The sequence below is a fragment of the Lolium perenne genome, chromosome 6 (genome assembly GCF_019359855.2).
Source record: "Lolium perenne isolate Kyuss_39 chromosome 6, Kyuss_2.0, whole genome shotgun sequence".
Lineage (NCBI taxonomy): Eukaryota > Viridiplantae > Streptophyta > Magnoliopsida > Poales > Poaceae > Lolium > Lolium perenne.
Window position 1 is genome coordinate 59,536,140 of NC_067249.2, and position 12,649 is coordinate 59,548,788.

Sequence of the window (12,649 nt, forward strand, 5' to 3'; positions counted from 1 at the left end):
TGTGGGGAGGTAGAGGATGAGGTGGGAGTGCCCTAGTCACTAACATGTGGTTCTGGTGGGGCCATAACTGATGTTGCGACTTATACCCACAGTCGGAAAGCTCCCAAACTGCCTCCGATATGGGGGAGATATGGAGGCAGTTTGACACTTCGCGGCTAGAGTGACATAATTGGGGGTACTCTGTATAATCCCACACCCCCCCCCCCCCCCCCCACCACCACCACACACACACACACACACAAACGGGCATATGGGAGCATTCTGGCGGCTTCCATTGGAGTTTCGTAAGAATCACCACATTCCTCACCATTGTCCAGAGCCGGCCCTCGAGCTAGTCGTGTCTGCCCCATGCACACTAAGGTTCTACGGTCCAACTCCAGGTCTTCAACCATCTGAATATACTCTCTCCATCCCATGAAGCATGTTGGAAGTTTATCTAAATTTAAATGTACCGCTAAATAGTGTCTAGATAGGTTTGAATTTAGACAAAGTTCTGACATATTCGCAGGACGAGAGGAGTGTTGTGAATGAGCAACTAGTATTCACAGTGGGCCAAAGGCCAGTACATGTACATGTGATACAATACGAAGGGAAGCCCCTCATACACTGGTAATATACTGTAAAGGGTCTATACATCACTAACACCCCCCCCCCCCCCTCAAACTCATGGTGGATCAACAACACTGAGTTTGGAGACAAAGAACCCATGATGTGCTCTAGTCTGGGCCGCCATGAAGAAGTCGCAAGATGTAGCTCGGAAGGCACATAATGAAGGGGCATAACCTGATCTTGCACAACATTACTCACATAGAAGGCATCAACACCAATGTGTTTGGTGAGCTCGTGCTTCACCGGATCACGCGCAATGCTGATGGCACCAGTACTATCCAATAAAAGAGGAGTCGGTGCATCAGCAGAAACACCAAAGTCCTCAAGTAACCAGCGTAACCAAGTCACCTCTGCCATCAAGAGAGCCATCACTTGCAATTCAGCCTCGACACTCGAACGAGAGACCGCAACCTGCTTCTTGGTCTTACAAGCAATGAGAGAACCACCAAGAAAGACACAGTAGGTAGAAAGAGACTTGTGATCCGATGGATCACTAGCCCAGGTAGCATCTGAGTAGGTCTGGAACTGTAAGGAGCTGGAGCGAGGAAAGAAAAGACGATGAGAGATAGTGCCACGAAGATAGCAGGGGACACAAAGGAGATGACTATAGTGGACACTAGTGGGAGCAAACATGAACTAACTCAGAATGTAGACCGGGTAGGAGATATCAGAACGGGTGACAACAAGGTAGACACGGCTCCCAACCAAGTGATGATAGAGAGTCAGGTCCGGAAGAGGATCACCATCAGTGGCACGGAGACGAGCATTGAGCTCCATAGGAGTCTCGACAGTGCGCTCATCACCAAGAGCGGCACGAGTGAGAAGGTCCTGAATATACTTCTCCTGGGAGATATAGAAGCCATCGGAGGTAGAGGAAACCTCAAGCCCAAGAAAGTAGTGAAGAGGACCAAGATCAGTCATAAGAAACTGATCACGAAGACGGGCCTTGACAAAGTCAATGTACTCAGGGTCGTCACATGTGATGATCATGTCATCGACATAAAGAAGGAGAGTCTGACCACGAGAAGATGTGTGGACAAAGAGCACAGGGTCATGTGCGATAGGGACAAAACCAGCAGAGGTCACCACGAAGGCGAAATGCTGAAACCAGGTGCGAGGGGCTTGCTTAAGGCCATAGAGAGAGCATCGGAGACGACATACCATGTCATCAGGAATAGAGTAGCCAGGAGGTGGCTGCATGTATACCTCCTCACGTTACTCACCATTAAGAAAAGCATTCTGCACATCAAGCTAAGAGACGGACCAGCGAAGAACAGAAGCAATGGCAAGTAGAGTACGAATAGTGGTCATGTGAGCCATTGGAGCAAAGGTCTCGTCATAGTCACGGCCATGCTCCCGATGAAAGCCGCGAGCGACAAGAGGAGCCTTGTAGCGCTCAAGAGAACCATCGGAGCGAGTCTTGATCTGGTAGACCCACTTGTAGGTGATGGGACGAACAGAGGAAGGAGGAGTGACAACATCCCAGGTGCCAATCCGCTCGAGAGCATCAATCTCCTCAGCCATCGCTAGCTGCCATTCAGGATGAGCAAGAGCATCCCGATAATAGGTCGGCTCAAAGACAACAGAGAGACCGTAGTGAGTGGGAGAATAGCGATCAGGATGAGGACGAGGACGAGCACGAAGATGATGAGTCGGCTCGGACGGAGAGGGCATCACACCTGAGGTGGAGGGCATGTCAGGAGGAGCATCAGCATCCTCACGTGGATGACAGGAGTAGTGAAAAGGGTAGGTAGGGACCACCGTAGGCGAGGAAGGTGACATGGGAGAGGAAGGTGTGGAGGGTGGGGAAGGCGGTGAGGGAGGAGAGGGCGGTCTGGTGGGTGAAGAAGAAGTAGAAGGTGGGGAGAGAACCGGCGGAGGAAGAACCTGAGGCACGGGAGGAGGTGACTCAGGAAACATGAGAAAAGAGATATCATCCACTGAAAAGGAAGAGGGGGAGGGACGCAGGTAGAAAGGACGAGACTCATCAAAAGTGACGTCCCAAGATATGCGCATCCGATGACCAATAGGTTCCCAGCACTTATATCCCTGGTGCTCAGGACTGTAGCCAAGGAAGACACACTCAACAGATTGAGCAGTCAGCTTGGTGCATTCGCGTGGAGCCAGAAGAACATAGCAAACGCAACCAAAAAGACGGTGTCGAATAATCAGGAGCGCGGCCAGTAAGACGCTCAAGAGGAATACCACCCTGCAGGGCCGTGGAGGGATGAAGGTTGATGAGATAGGTGGAAATAGACACAGCCTCAGCCCAGAAGTGAGGAGGAAGAGAAGCTGCGAACCTCATCGCACGGGCCATCTCAAGCAGGTGGCGATTCTTGCGCTCAGCCACACCATTTTGGGCATGGGAACCAGGGCAGGAGAACTGGGCAAGAGTGCCCTCTCAGCAAGAAAACCATGCAACAGCTAGGCGATATACTCACCAGCGGAGTCAACCCGAAACACATGAATAGGCGTGGAAAATTGAGTATGGATCATGGCAGCAAAACACTTATATATCGAGAGAACCTCGACGCGAGAAGTCACAAAATTGATCCAAGTGTGGCGAGAGAAGTCATGGAAGCAAAGGGAGCCGGGCCCCATACATCAGAATGAACCAAATCAAAAAGACGCTGAGATACAGACTCACTGGAAGGGTAAGGTAATTGATTTTGTTTACCAAGCCTACAGCCCTGACAACCCTGAAGCAAGACATCTCCTGAGACAGGCCCCAGAAGACCTCGGCGAAGTAAAGACGGCAAGCGAGAACCACAAAGATGACCAAGACGATGATGCCACTACTGAAAGGAGGCGGGATTGGAAGTAGCAAGCACACCTGGTGGGGTCGGTGAAGTGGTAGAAGAAGGAACATGAAGCCAGTCAAGCTCCCAAAGTCCCTTGGAGTCACGGCACCGAGGGCCAGCCCCAATCAGTGCCCGAGTGTGAGTGTCCTGAACAGAACAGGAATCAACATCAAAAATGACCCGACAACCATAAACAGTAAGTTGAGCAGTGGAAAACAAGTTCATGGTAAGACGGGGAACATGAGAAACATCAGGAACGGAAAAGGAGGGAGTAGAAAGAGTGCCACGACTAGCAACAGGAAGAGAAGTACCATCGGCAGTAAGAACACGGACAAGAAGAGGAAGAGGGCGAAGAGAAGAAAGAGAGGAAGAATCAGAAGACATGCGAAAAGAAGCTCCAGAATCCATAACCCACGAAGATGTACCTGACTATGTAGAGGAACCAGCCGCGGAGGCAGCAGTACCCGTCGAAGCAGAGCCGAAGGAGGCAAGGAGACATTGAAGCCTCGCTATATCCTGCTCAGTGAAGCCGGTGGTGACAGGGGCTGAAGGTGGAGCACGAGGAGGCACACCCCGCTGCTTCTGATAGCAGTCAGACTCAAGGTGAACAGACCTCCGATAGTGAGTGTAGAACCGAGGAGGACGAGGGCGACCCCCACCGCGAGAAGGGCGGGCTCCTCCAGAAGCAGCAGGCGCTGGTGTGGGTAGAAGCGGCGATGAAGGTGCAAGGGAACTCGAGCAGCAAGAATAGAAGGTATCCCAAGCAGTTCTGCACCACGCAGATGAGTCTCCCCAGCACAAAGCTCAGTCAACACCTCTGAGATAGCAACACGGCCTCGAGCAAACAACTGAGCACGACGGGGCTCAAACTCTGGACGAAGTCTAGACAGGAACTCATGGATCCTCTGAAAGTTCATATCTGAACGTATTGTCCGGCAACACTGGAAAGTGCCACAGACAGCACTGCGAAGGGAGTCAAGCTAGCGCCAGGTCCCCGCACAATGGGTGTAGAACTCATCAACAGTAGAGTCACCCTGCTGAAAATCATGCTCCTGACGCAACACAGACAAGTACAAAGAATCCCCGGAAGGCTGATAGCGCGGATGAAGGTGAGACAAAATCTCAGCAACAGTAGCGAGGCCCATAAACTCAGAAGCAAACTGTGGTTGAACACTCTGAGAAAGAATGGCAGCAGCCCTGGCATCCTCATCACACCACTGAGTAAAGGTAGCCAAACTGTCACGGTAGGAGCCAAGAGCCTCGGAATAAGCAAGTACCTGCTCCGCATATGCCTCATCAGCAGTAGCCTCGGCAGACTTGGCTTCATCCCGATCATCCTGAGGAGCATCATCAGCAAGGGCCCGCGACACTAACGGCGGGGTAGGAGGCACATGAGCAGTGGGATGCGGCGGACAAGAGACCTCGCCAGTAAGAACACCCCACAGCCGGAGACCACGCATGTGAATGCGCATGAAGGTAGCAAACTCGCCATAGTTGGTACCATCAAAGATCACTAGGCATCGAGGGATACTGACGTAGCCAGACAAAGAGGATGCCATCTCTCTCCCTTTTTGCAGATCTGGATCTGGCCAAGCTACTCACACGGGCAACACTTGGGCGATCAGATCGGGTCGGCCAACACTGGGGCGGACTAGCAGAGCACAGGGCAGCACCTGGGCTCGTCGTAGGAGGCCGAGGCGATGTTGGGATGGGCTGCGGCAGAGCTGGCCTGGCTGGAGGCGGGCGACCTGGTGCCGGTCGGAGGCGGCACGGCGGCAGCCGAGATGGGGCCGGTCGGAGGCGGCGGTGGCCAGGGAGGGCCGGAGGAGGCCGGGTCCGACCAGGGGCCGTGGTGGCCGGGACGGAGACCGGCCAACAGCGGCCGACGCAGAGAAGAACCGGGGCAGATGGGGGGGATCGATTTGGAGCTCAAAGACGGACGGAAAAGCCTAAGCTACTCGATCCCAACAAGAATAGGAGAGGAAAAAGGAAGTGGAGCAGCGGCGGCCAGAAAGATCATCGGCGGCTGCGCGGATCGAGCACGGAGTTGCAGCGTGCAAAGAGCTAAACCATGAGCTCGGATACCATGTTGTAAATGAGCAACTAGTATTCACAGTGTGCCAAAGACCAGTACATGTACATGCAGCGGCGAAGGACGGAAAAACTTTGAGGTAGAGCAAACTAAAAAAATGATGCAAATACCAAAATAGACGTAATACATGAACGTCATATATGATGCTAACGAAATAACTTAGTACGATAAAAACAAAGACATATTTAATATACGTAGAACCCAAAAACATAACAATAATACCACCTCACTGCCAAAACTTTACTTTTTTGTAAAAAGAATAATTTTATCGATTAAGACTTTTAAATATCCATCGTGAGCAATTAGGTCTTAATGATCTTTGTCGTCACGAAACCCTTCCAATTCACCATCTCAATGAGGTGATAATGTCTTTGATGAAATCATGTTGTTTCTTTCAAATATCAAGAAATCCCTAAATTTTCAATTCTACACGTTTGAATAATGAATATCACAAATTTACCCTGCATATACTAAGATTCATGGTAAATCTCTATAATATAAATATACTAAGATTTATTATAAATCTCTACAATAGAAATATAGAATCATTGTTATTTACATTGAACCTAGAATATGAGTCTATGTTTCCAGTTCGAAGTCAATTTTACACAATGTTCACTAAAACAAGCATAACTTTCTCACATGGAATATGTTGTCGATGCACGACCACTCAAAATATTCAGAAAAAAACATGTGCATCTAAATGTATTCACGAAAAATCAAGGTAGGACGGTTGCCCTGCCTTGCCCTAAGGGGAGCTTCACCCCTGTGTACATGTGATACAATATGCAGGGAAAACCCTCGTACACTGAGAATATACAGTAAAGAGTCTATACATCACTAACAAAGAGCATATTCGTCGGTAGCACCCCGAAGGCAGCCATGTCCAGGTCTCGCCCTGCGCCCCCAAAGTTGATTCCAAATGGCCCTCCAGCCATCTGAATATACAAGGGAACTACTAGTGCTCGGTGGACCATAATTTATCTTAATTCTCGGTTTGCTCAGTTGCAACCTGCAACACAGTTGCAATCAATGTGTAACTCACATGACGCACGGATTACATATAATCTAATGGCTTCGGACGTGAGCAAGCTCTAAGGTAACTGTGAGTTGGAAAACAACTAGAAAACCCGTAGATATTAACTTCGAATATCTAGATTTCTGTAAGTTGTTGTGAAAAACCTATAGTATTTCTTATATTCCTCCGATCCATTACGAGGATTATGGATCGAAGGGAGTAGCAAATATTGCAGTATTGAGAAGAAGGAGCGGTCGTGGCGGAGCTGGCGGCACCAATCAGCAGGGCGCCAAGGAGCAAAGCCTCGTCGGTGGCAGCGGCAAGGACCAGCTCTCGCGGCGCGGGTTCATCCGCGATGCCAATCCTGGAGAAGGCGATCCAGCGCGCAAAGGAAAAAACCCCAGGTATGTCCAAATTGGTTGACAACGTTGCCATTCTACAAGATATTCCTGATTCCTCTCTCATGTCGACAGCTCGCGATAGTTGCATAGTTTTCCCCTCAGCGGCTGGAAACCATGCACCTCTTCTGTCTATGCTTCGGGCACTTGAATTGGCGCATGATGAACTAGCTCTAGCAAGGGACAAAGCAGTGGCAGAAGCGCTAAGGAAGAAAGAGTCGGAGAAAAGGGAAGAGGCACAACAACCCAACAGCACGTACCCTCCCCCAGTAGGGTCTGGTGGGAGCTGTGCAAAGTTGGTGAGGCAGGTGAGGAAGAAGAAGATCCAGAAGAAATCACCGGCGACAGGAAGAAGATTCTTAACCCGCCAAGCACGGGGTCGTGTTGTGGTTAAGCAATGAGAGCCCTGTTTTGGAACATTCGCGGGTTCGGTGTTAGGGGACGCCGGACTTTGCTTAAGGACTATCTCCGGACACACAAAATTGGCATTGTTTGTTTGCAAGAGACAATCAAACAGGATTTCACGGATCAAGAACTCAGAAGCCTCGAGATTGGGGACAAATTTGTGTGGTGTTGGCTTCCCGCTAGTGGGCATTCAGGGGGAATGCTCCTGGGCTTCCGCGATAGCACTTTCGATGTGGGGGCATCGATAGGGGCCGATATTTCATATGCACCGACATCATATGCCACGCGGATAATCTTCGCTGCAGGGTCATGGGAATCTATGGATCTGTTGACCACTCGCGTTCAGCGGAGTTCTTGAAGGAAATTTCCAACAAGGTTGACGCCTCGGAGGTGCCTATCACCATGGGAGGGGACTTCAACCTGATCAGAGCAGCTCATGACAAGAACAACGGCAGGATTAACTGGACCAGGATGGATTTGTTAAACGAGCACATCGCAAGCAGGGGCTGGCGAGAGATTCCGCGCACCGGGGCGCGCTACACTTGGACCAATAAGCAACTCAACCCAGTAAGATGTGTGTTGGATCGGGTGTTCATCTCACCATCGTTGGAGTTGCACTTCCCGCTTTGTGCGGTATCGGCAGAGACTAGCCTCGGCTTGGATCACACCCCATTTATCTTTGACTCCGGGGAAGGGAACCCACCAAGGAGCAACAGATTTTTCTTCGAGTCAAGCTGGTTAGAACTGCAAGGTTTCCAGGAATCCTTGGAGACGGTGTGGCTCTCACTTGCCAATAGAGTGGGAGGAAGAGACATTATTGACTGGTGGAGTTTCATGAGTGCGGGGCTGAGACAACATCTTAGGGGCTGGAATGCAAATAAAGGAAGAGAGTCCAGAGAACTCAAACAGGGCCTGCTGACACAAATCAAGACCTTAGACGAGAAAGCTGATGCGGTGGGTATTTATGAAGAAGAGTGGGCATTCCGATACCATTTGGAGGACCAACTTCTTGAGGTTTTTCGTGCGGAAGAGGAATACTGGAGACGAAGGGGACGGATTTGCTGGGTCTTACAAGGGGATGCCAACACCAAGTACTTCCATGCGATGGCGAATGGGCGCCGTAGGAAATGTTGCATCTCCTCACTTGTGTCGGATCAAGGGGTTATCACGGACAAAAGACTCATCCAACAGCATATTTATGAGTTCTATCGGCAACTGCTTGGGGCAGAAGAGGCTAGGGTGTGTGGGTTACACCCCAATGCTTGGAGTTCTGAGGCTAGAGTCTCACAGGAGGAAAATGACAATCTAATGCGTACCATTTCGGAGAAGGAGTTGGAAGCAATTGTCATTGACATGAAATCGGACACGGCGCCAGGCCCGGATGGGTTCCCAGTCTTCTTCTTCAAGAAATTTTTGGGCTTAGTCAAGCTTGGGATTCTCCATATTCTCAATGACTTCATCGTCGGGAGGATCGACATAGCGAGACTCAACTTCGGGGTTCTCTCGCTTATCCCAAAAATCCCAGGGGAAGATAGGATTACTCAGTTTCGGCTAATCACTTTGATCAATGTGATCTTTAAGATTGTCTCCAAAGCCTTGGCAACCAAGCTCGACCCCATTGCCAATCGCATTATCAGTCCTAACCAAATTGCGTTTATCAAGGGTAGATTCATTCTCGATGGGGTCCTGGCGCTCCATGAGATTGTTCATGAGATGAAAATGAGGAGGCAATGGTGCCTCCTGTTAAAATTGGACTTCGAGAAAGCGTACGATCGCGTCAACTGGAATTTCCTGCAGGAAGTTCTCCGGGCAAAGGGCTTTGATGCAGGTGTGGTTCATCTCATATCGCAGCTGGTCATGGGAGGACAAACAGCGATATCTATCAACGGAGAAGTGGCCCCCTTCTTCAGAAACGGGAGAGGGGTGAGACAAGGGGATCCCCTCTCACCGTTGCTTTTTAACTTCATGGTGGAGGCGTTGTCTATAATTCTCACCTCGGCAGCTGCGGCGGGGAACATAGTTGGTGTGGTGCCACATTTGATTCCGGGAGGGATTACTCACCTACAATACGCGGATGACACCTTGATCATGATCCAAGATGACGATACACAGATTGCCAACCTGAAATTCTTGCTTGTGTGTTTTGAGGATATGTCTGGCTTGAAAATCAATTACCATAAGTCCGAAGTGGTGGTCATGGGGACCCCAACACTCCGTAAACAACAAGTGGCTGATTAGCTAAACTGCAAGCTCGGATCCTTACCCTTCATCTACTTGGGCATCCCCATTTCTGATAGGAAGCTCACCATGGAGCAATGGTTCTTCCTAGTCCGAAAGCTGGCAGGCCGGGTAGAACCGTGGTGGGGTAAGTTCTTGTCCTCGGGAGGACGGCTTATCCTATCCAACTCTTGTCTGTCCAGCCTACCTCAGTTTGCTATGGGTTTGTTCTTGCTGCAAGATGGGATTCGCGCAAAATTTGATTCCCAGCGGGCCAGATTCTACTGGGAAGGCACCGGCCCTAAGAGACGCTATCATCTAGTCAATTGGTCGGCAATGTGCAGGCCAAACGAGTGTGGAGGGCTGGGGCTCCTTAACTCCAAGAAAATGAATATAGCTCTCATGCTGAAGTGGGTATGGAAGTTGTATCAACCTGAAAACCCGATTTGGGCGCAGATCATCAGAGCAAAGTACGACTCCGCTAACAACATTTTCGCAGGATCGGGACAAGGGGGTTCCCAATTCTGGCGTAGCATACACAAGATCAACCACCTGTTCAAGCTGGAGGCAGACACAACATTCAAGATGGTAAACGCACGTAGTTCTGGATGGAAAAATGGACTGGCAAGGTAGCTCTCAAGGAAAGATTTCCCGAGTTATTCAACATCTCTACCTCGCAAATGAGCACGGTGGCGCAGGTGTGCAGTAATGGGGGTACCCTGTCCTTTCGCAGAACGCTTGACCAGCAAGGTATAGCAGATTGGCACCTTTTGAGAGCCATCATTGATCAAACTAATCTTGTTCAGGGCCAAGATAGGGTGTCTTGGTCGTTGGAACCAACGGGCTATTTCTCGGTTAGGTCCATGTACTTGAAACTGGCACAAGGAGCTTCCATCGCACACTTTCGAGATGTTTGGGCGGCTTGAATCCCGCTCAAGAACAAGATCTTCTCTTGGCCGTTGGTGCTGGACAAGCTGCCCACGAGCCTCAACATTACAACTCGGCAGGGGCCAGGCAATGGTTGTTGCAAACTCTGTGGTAGGCTGGAGGACGTTGCGCATATCTTCTTCACATGCTCCACGGCGGATCTTTGCTTGGAGTGTTACCCGTCAGTTGTTGGGTTGCAGTTTGTGCCCCGCTAACTTTGCGCAATTATTTGCTATCATCTCTAGTCTTTCGGGTAGATTTAGAAGATGCGTTTGGCTACTTTTTATTGCACAATCTTGGGCACTGTGGCTCTTTAGAAACAAGTTAACCATCGAGTCAAAATTTATGAAACACCCCGCTAATATTATATTTAAAACGATGTTTTTTCTACAGCTGTGGAAGCCCCTGGCAAAGCCGCTGGATCGGTCCTGGATAGAGCACGTGATCGTCGACCTCAAGCTTCTTCACGACGCAACCGCCCCAAGAAGGAACGAACAAGCCACCTGAGTTGCTTTTGAGTCCCCTTTGTGGTCACAGCCGAGAGTGATGATGCGGTTAGCTACCTTTCCTAGTTCGTTTCTTTGGCGAAGCTGTATGCCGCAGCTTGTAATGTCTAAACTATGTGTATGTCGAATCTGAGGGCTTTATTAATTTCAAATCGGGCAGTCCATGCTTTTTATCTTAAAAAAAACCTCACAAGTGTTCTACCATATTATATATACCCCCCACGAGTAGCTTATTCTTCCACATGCCATCCTTTAAGCAACGAAAACTAAGAGCATCTCCACTCGTCCCCCCGAGGAGGCCCCCGGCGAGCGTTTTTTCCATCCGGACGGCGAAATTCGGCCCAGTCGCGCCCCCGGTTCCTCGTTTTCGTCCGGATTTGGGCCTAAATTCATCCGGCGATCCCACGCCCCCCCCCCCCGGCCCCCCGGGGAGCTCTCGGGGACTCCGGACGAGTGAAAAGCGGGGAAGGGCCCGATCTGTCGGTGACTCGACGCACGAACCCCACCGCCACGTCGCTCAAATTCTCCCCCACCCCTCGTATCTCTCTCGCCGCCGGCACCACCCCGCCGGCTTGTTGCCCAGATTGCGCCGCCACTCCTTCCCCACCTGCCTATATTCCGCCGTGTTTGGACGACGGCCTATCTGGCTGCTCTTCCGCCGGCCTGTTTTCCGGCCTGCTTGCTCGTCGTCGCTCGCGGCTCGGGTTGCCTCGACCTCGCCCGTCAGGTGTTCGTCCATTTGCCTCGCCGGCCATGGACTCGGACGAAGAGGAGGAGCAGATGTTCGTCGAGCTTATGCAAGAAGAGATGGCAGCAGCCGCCCAAGACGAGGAGCACATATGGAGGCTCCGAGGCAACGCCAACGCCGACGCCAACTAGTCTGTCTTAATTTGTTTGAAAAATTGTGAAATTTGTGTGCTTCATTTGTTTCAGCACTTGTTAAACATTGTACTGTTATCGCCGAATTTGTTTCAGCAATTTTCGTCCTCTTGTTTGCCGAACTTGTTAAATTTTATGTTGAATTTGTTTGAAATATGTCAAATGGTCGAGGTTGGGGGTTTCCTGCCGGGGGGACGGCTGGAACTTCGGCGCTCCCCACGCCAAAACTTCATCCAATCCGGACGAAAATTTCGCCGGATTTGGGCGTGGGGAGCGCCAACGAGTGGGGATGCTCTAACTACACAGTACACACGCGTATGCCTCCATGCGTACCTACGGACCGCGGTTACAGCTTCAGCGTCAAGTCAAGGTTTGGCAGCTCTTGATCTCCATCACCATAGTGCGCAACACTTCGGCCATCAATCCACCGTCGCTCCCCTTCGTCCTTGCCGGCCACCGCCGCCGTCGTCCTGCAGACGTTCGATGCACGCAACCACCTCGGAAGGTCGTTCGGTGCCGCCTCGCCGTGGATGGCGAACGCGCGGTCGTCCCATTCCAGTGCCAGCGGCACGCCGGCGTGGCGCCTTGCGAGCGTGCGCTCACGCTTGTGCGCATTCTGGTGCCCACCGAGCGCCTGCGAGCTGTAGAACTGGCGCCGGCAGTAGTGGCACCGGAACAGCTGCCTCGGCTCCTGCTTGGCCTGCGCCGACAGTGACACAGCTGCCTCGGCTCCTGCTCGGCCTGCGCCGACAGTGACACGCCGGCCGGCACAGCAGGCAGAGGCGCCTCCACACCGA

The 12,649-nt window shown here is 51.1% G+C and overlaps 1 protein-coding gene across 1 annotated transcript; it reads right to left on the minus strand.

The window, feature by feature from the left end:
- Positions 1 to 1,245: 1,245 nt before the first annotated feature.
- Positions 1,246 to 1,809, minus strand: LOC127310510 (uncharacterized mitochondrial protein AtMg00810-like). Its single transcript, XM_051341180.1, has 2 exons — positions 1,771 to 1,809; positions 1,246 to 1,710 (listed from the first exon to the last, which is right to left on the minus strand). Exons 1-2 carry the CDS (start codon positions 1,807 to 1,809, stop codon positions 1,246 to 1,248), a joined length of 504 nt encoding a protein of 167 aa, XP_051197140.1.
- Between the last annotated feature and the right edge of the window lie 10,840 nt (positions 1,810 to 12,649).

What these genes read in the sequence shown, in the direction of transcription:
- LOC127310510 (XM_051341180.1), bottom strand. Translation starts at nt 1,809, where the DNA reads ATGCAGCCACCTCCTGGCTACTCTATTCCTGATGACATG. An exon ending in ACTCTATTCCTGATGACATG is followed by an intron (nt 1,711 to 1,770) that starts GTATGTCGTCTC and finishes ACCTGGTTTCAG; the next exon opens with CATTTCGCCTTCGTGGTGAC.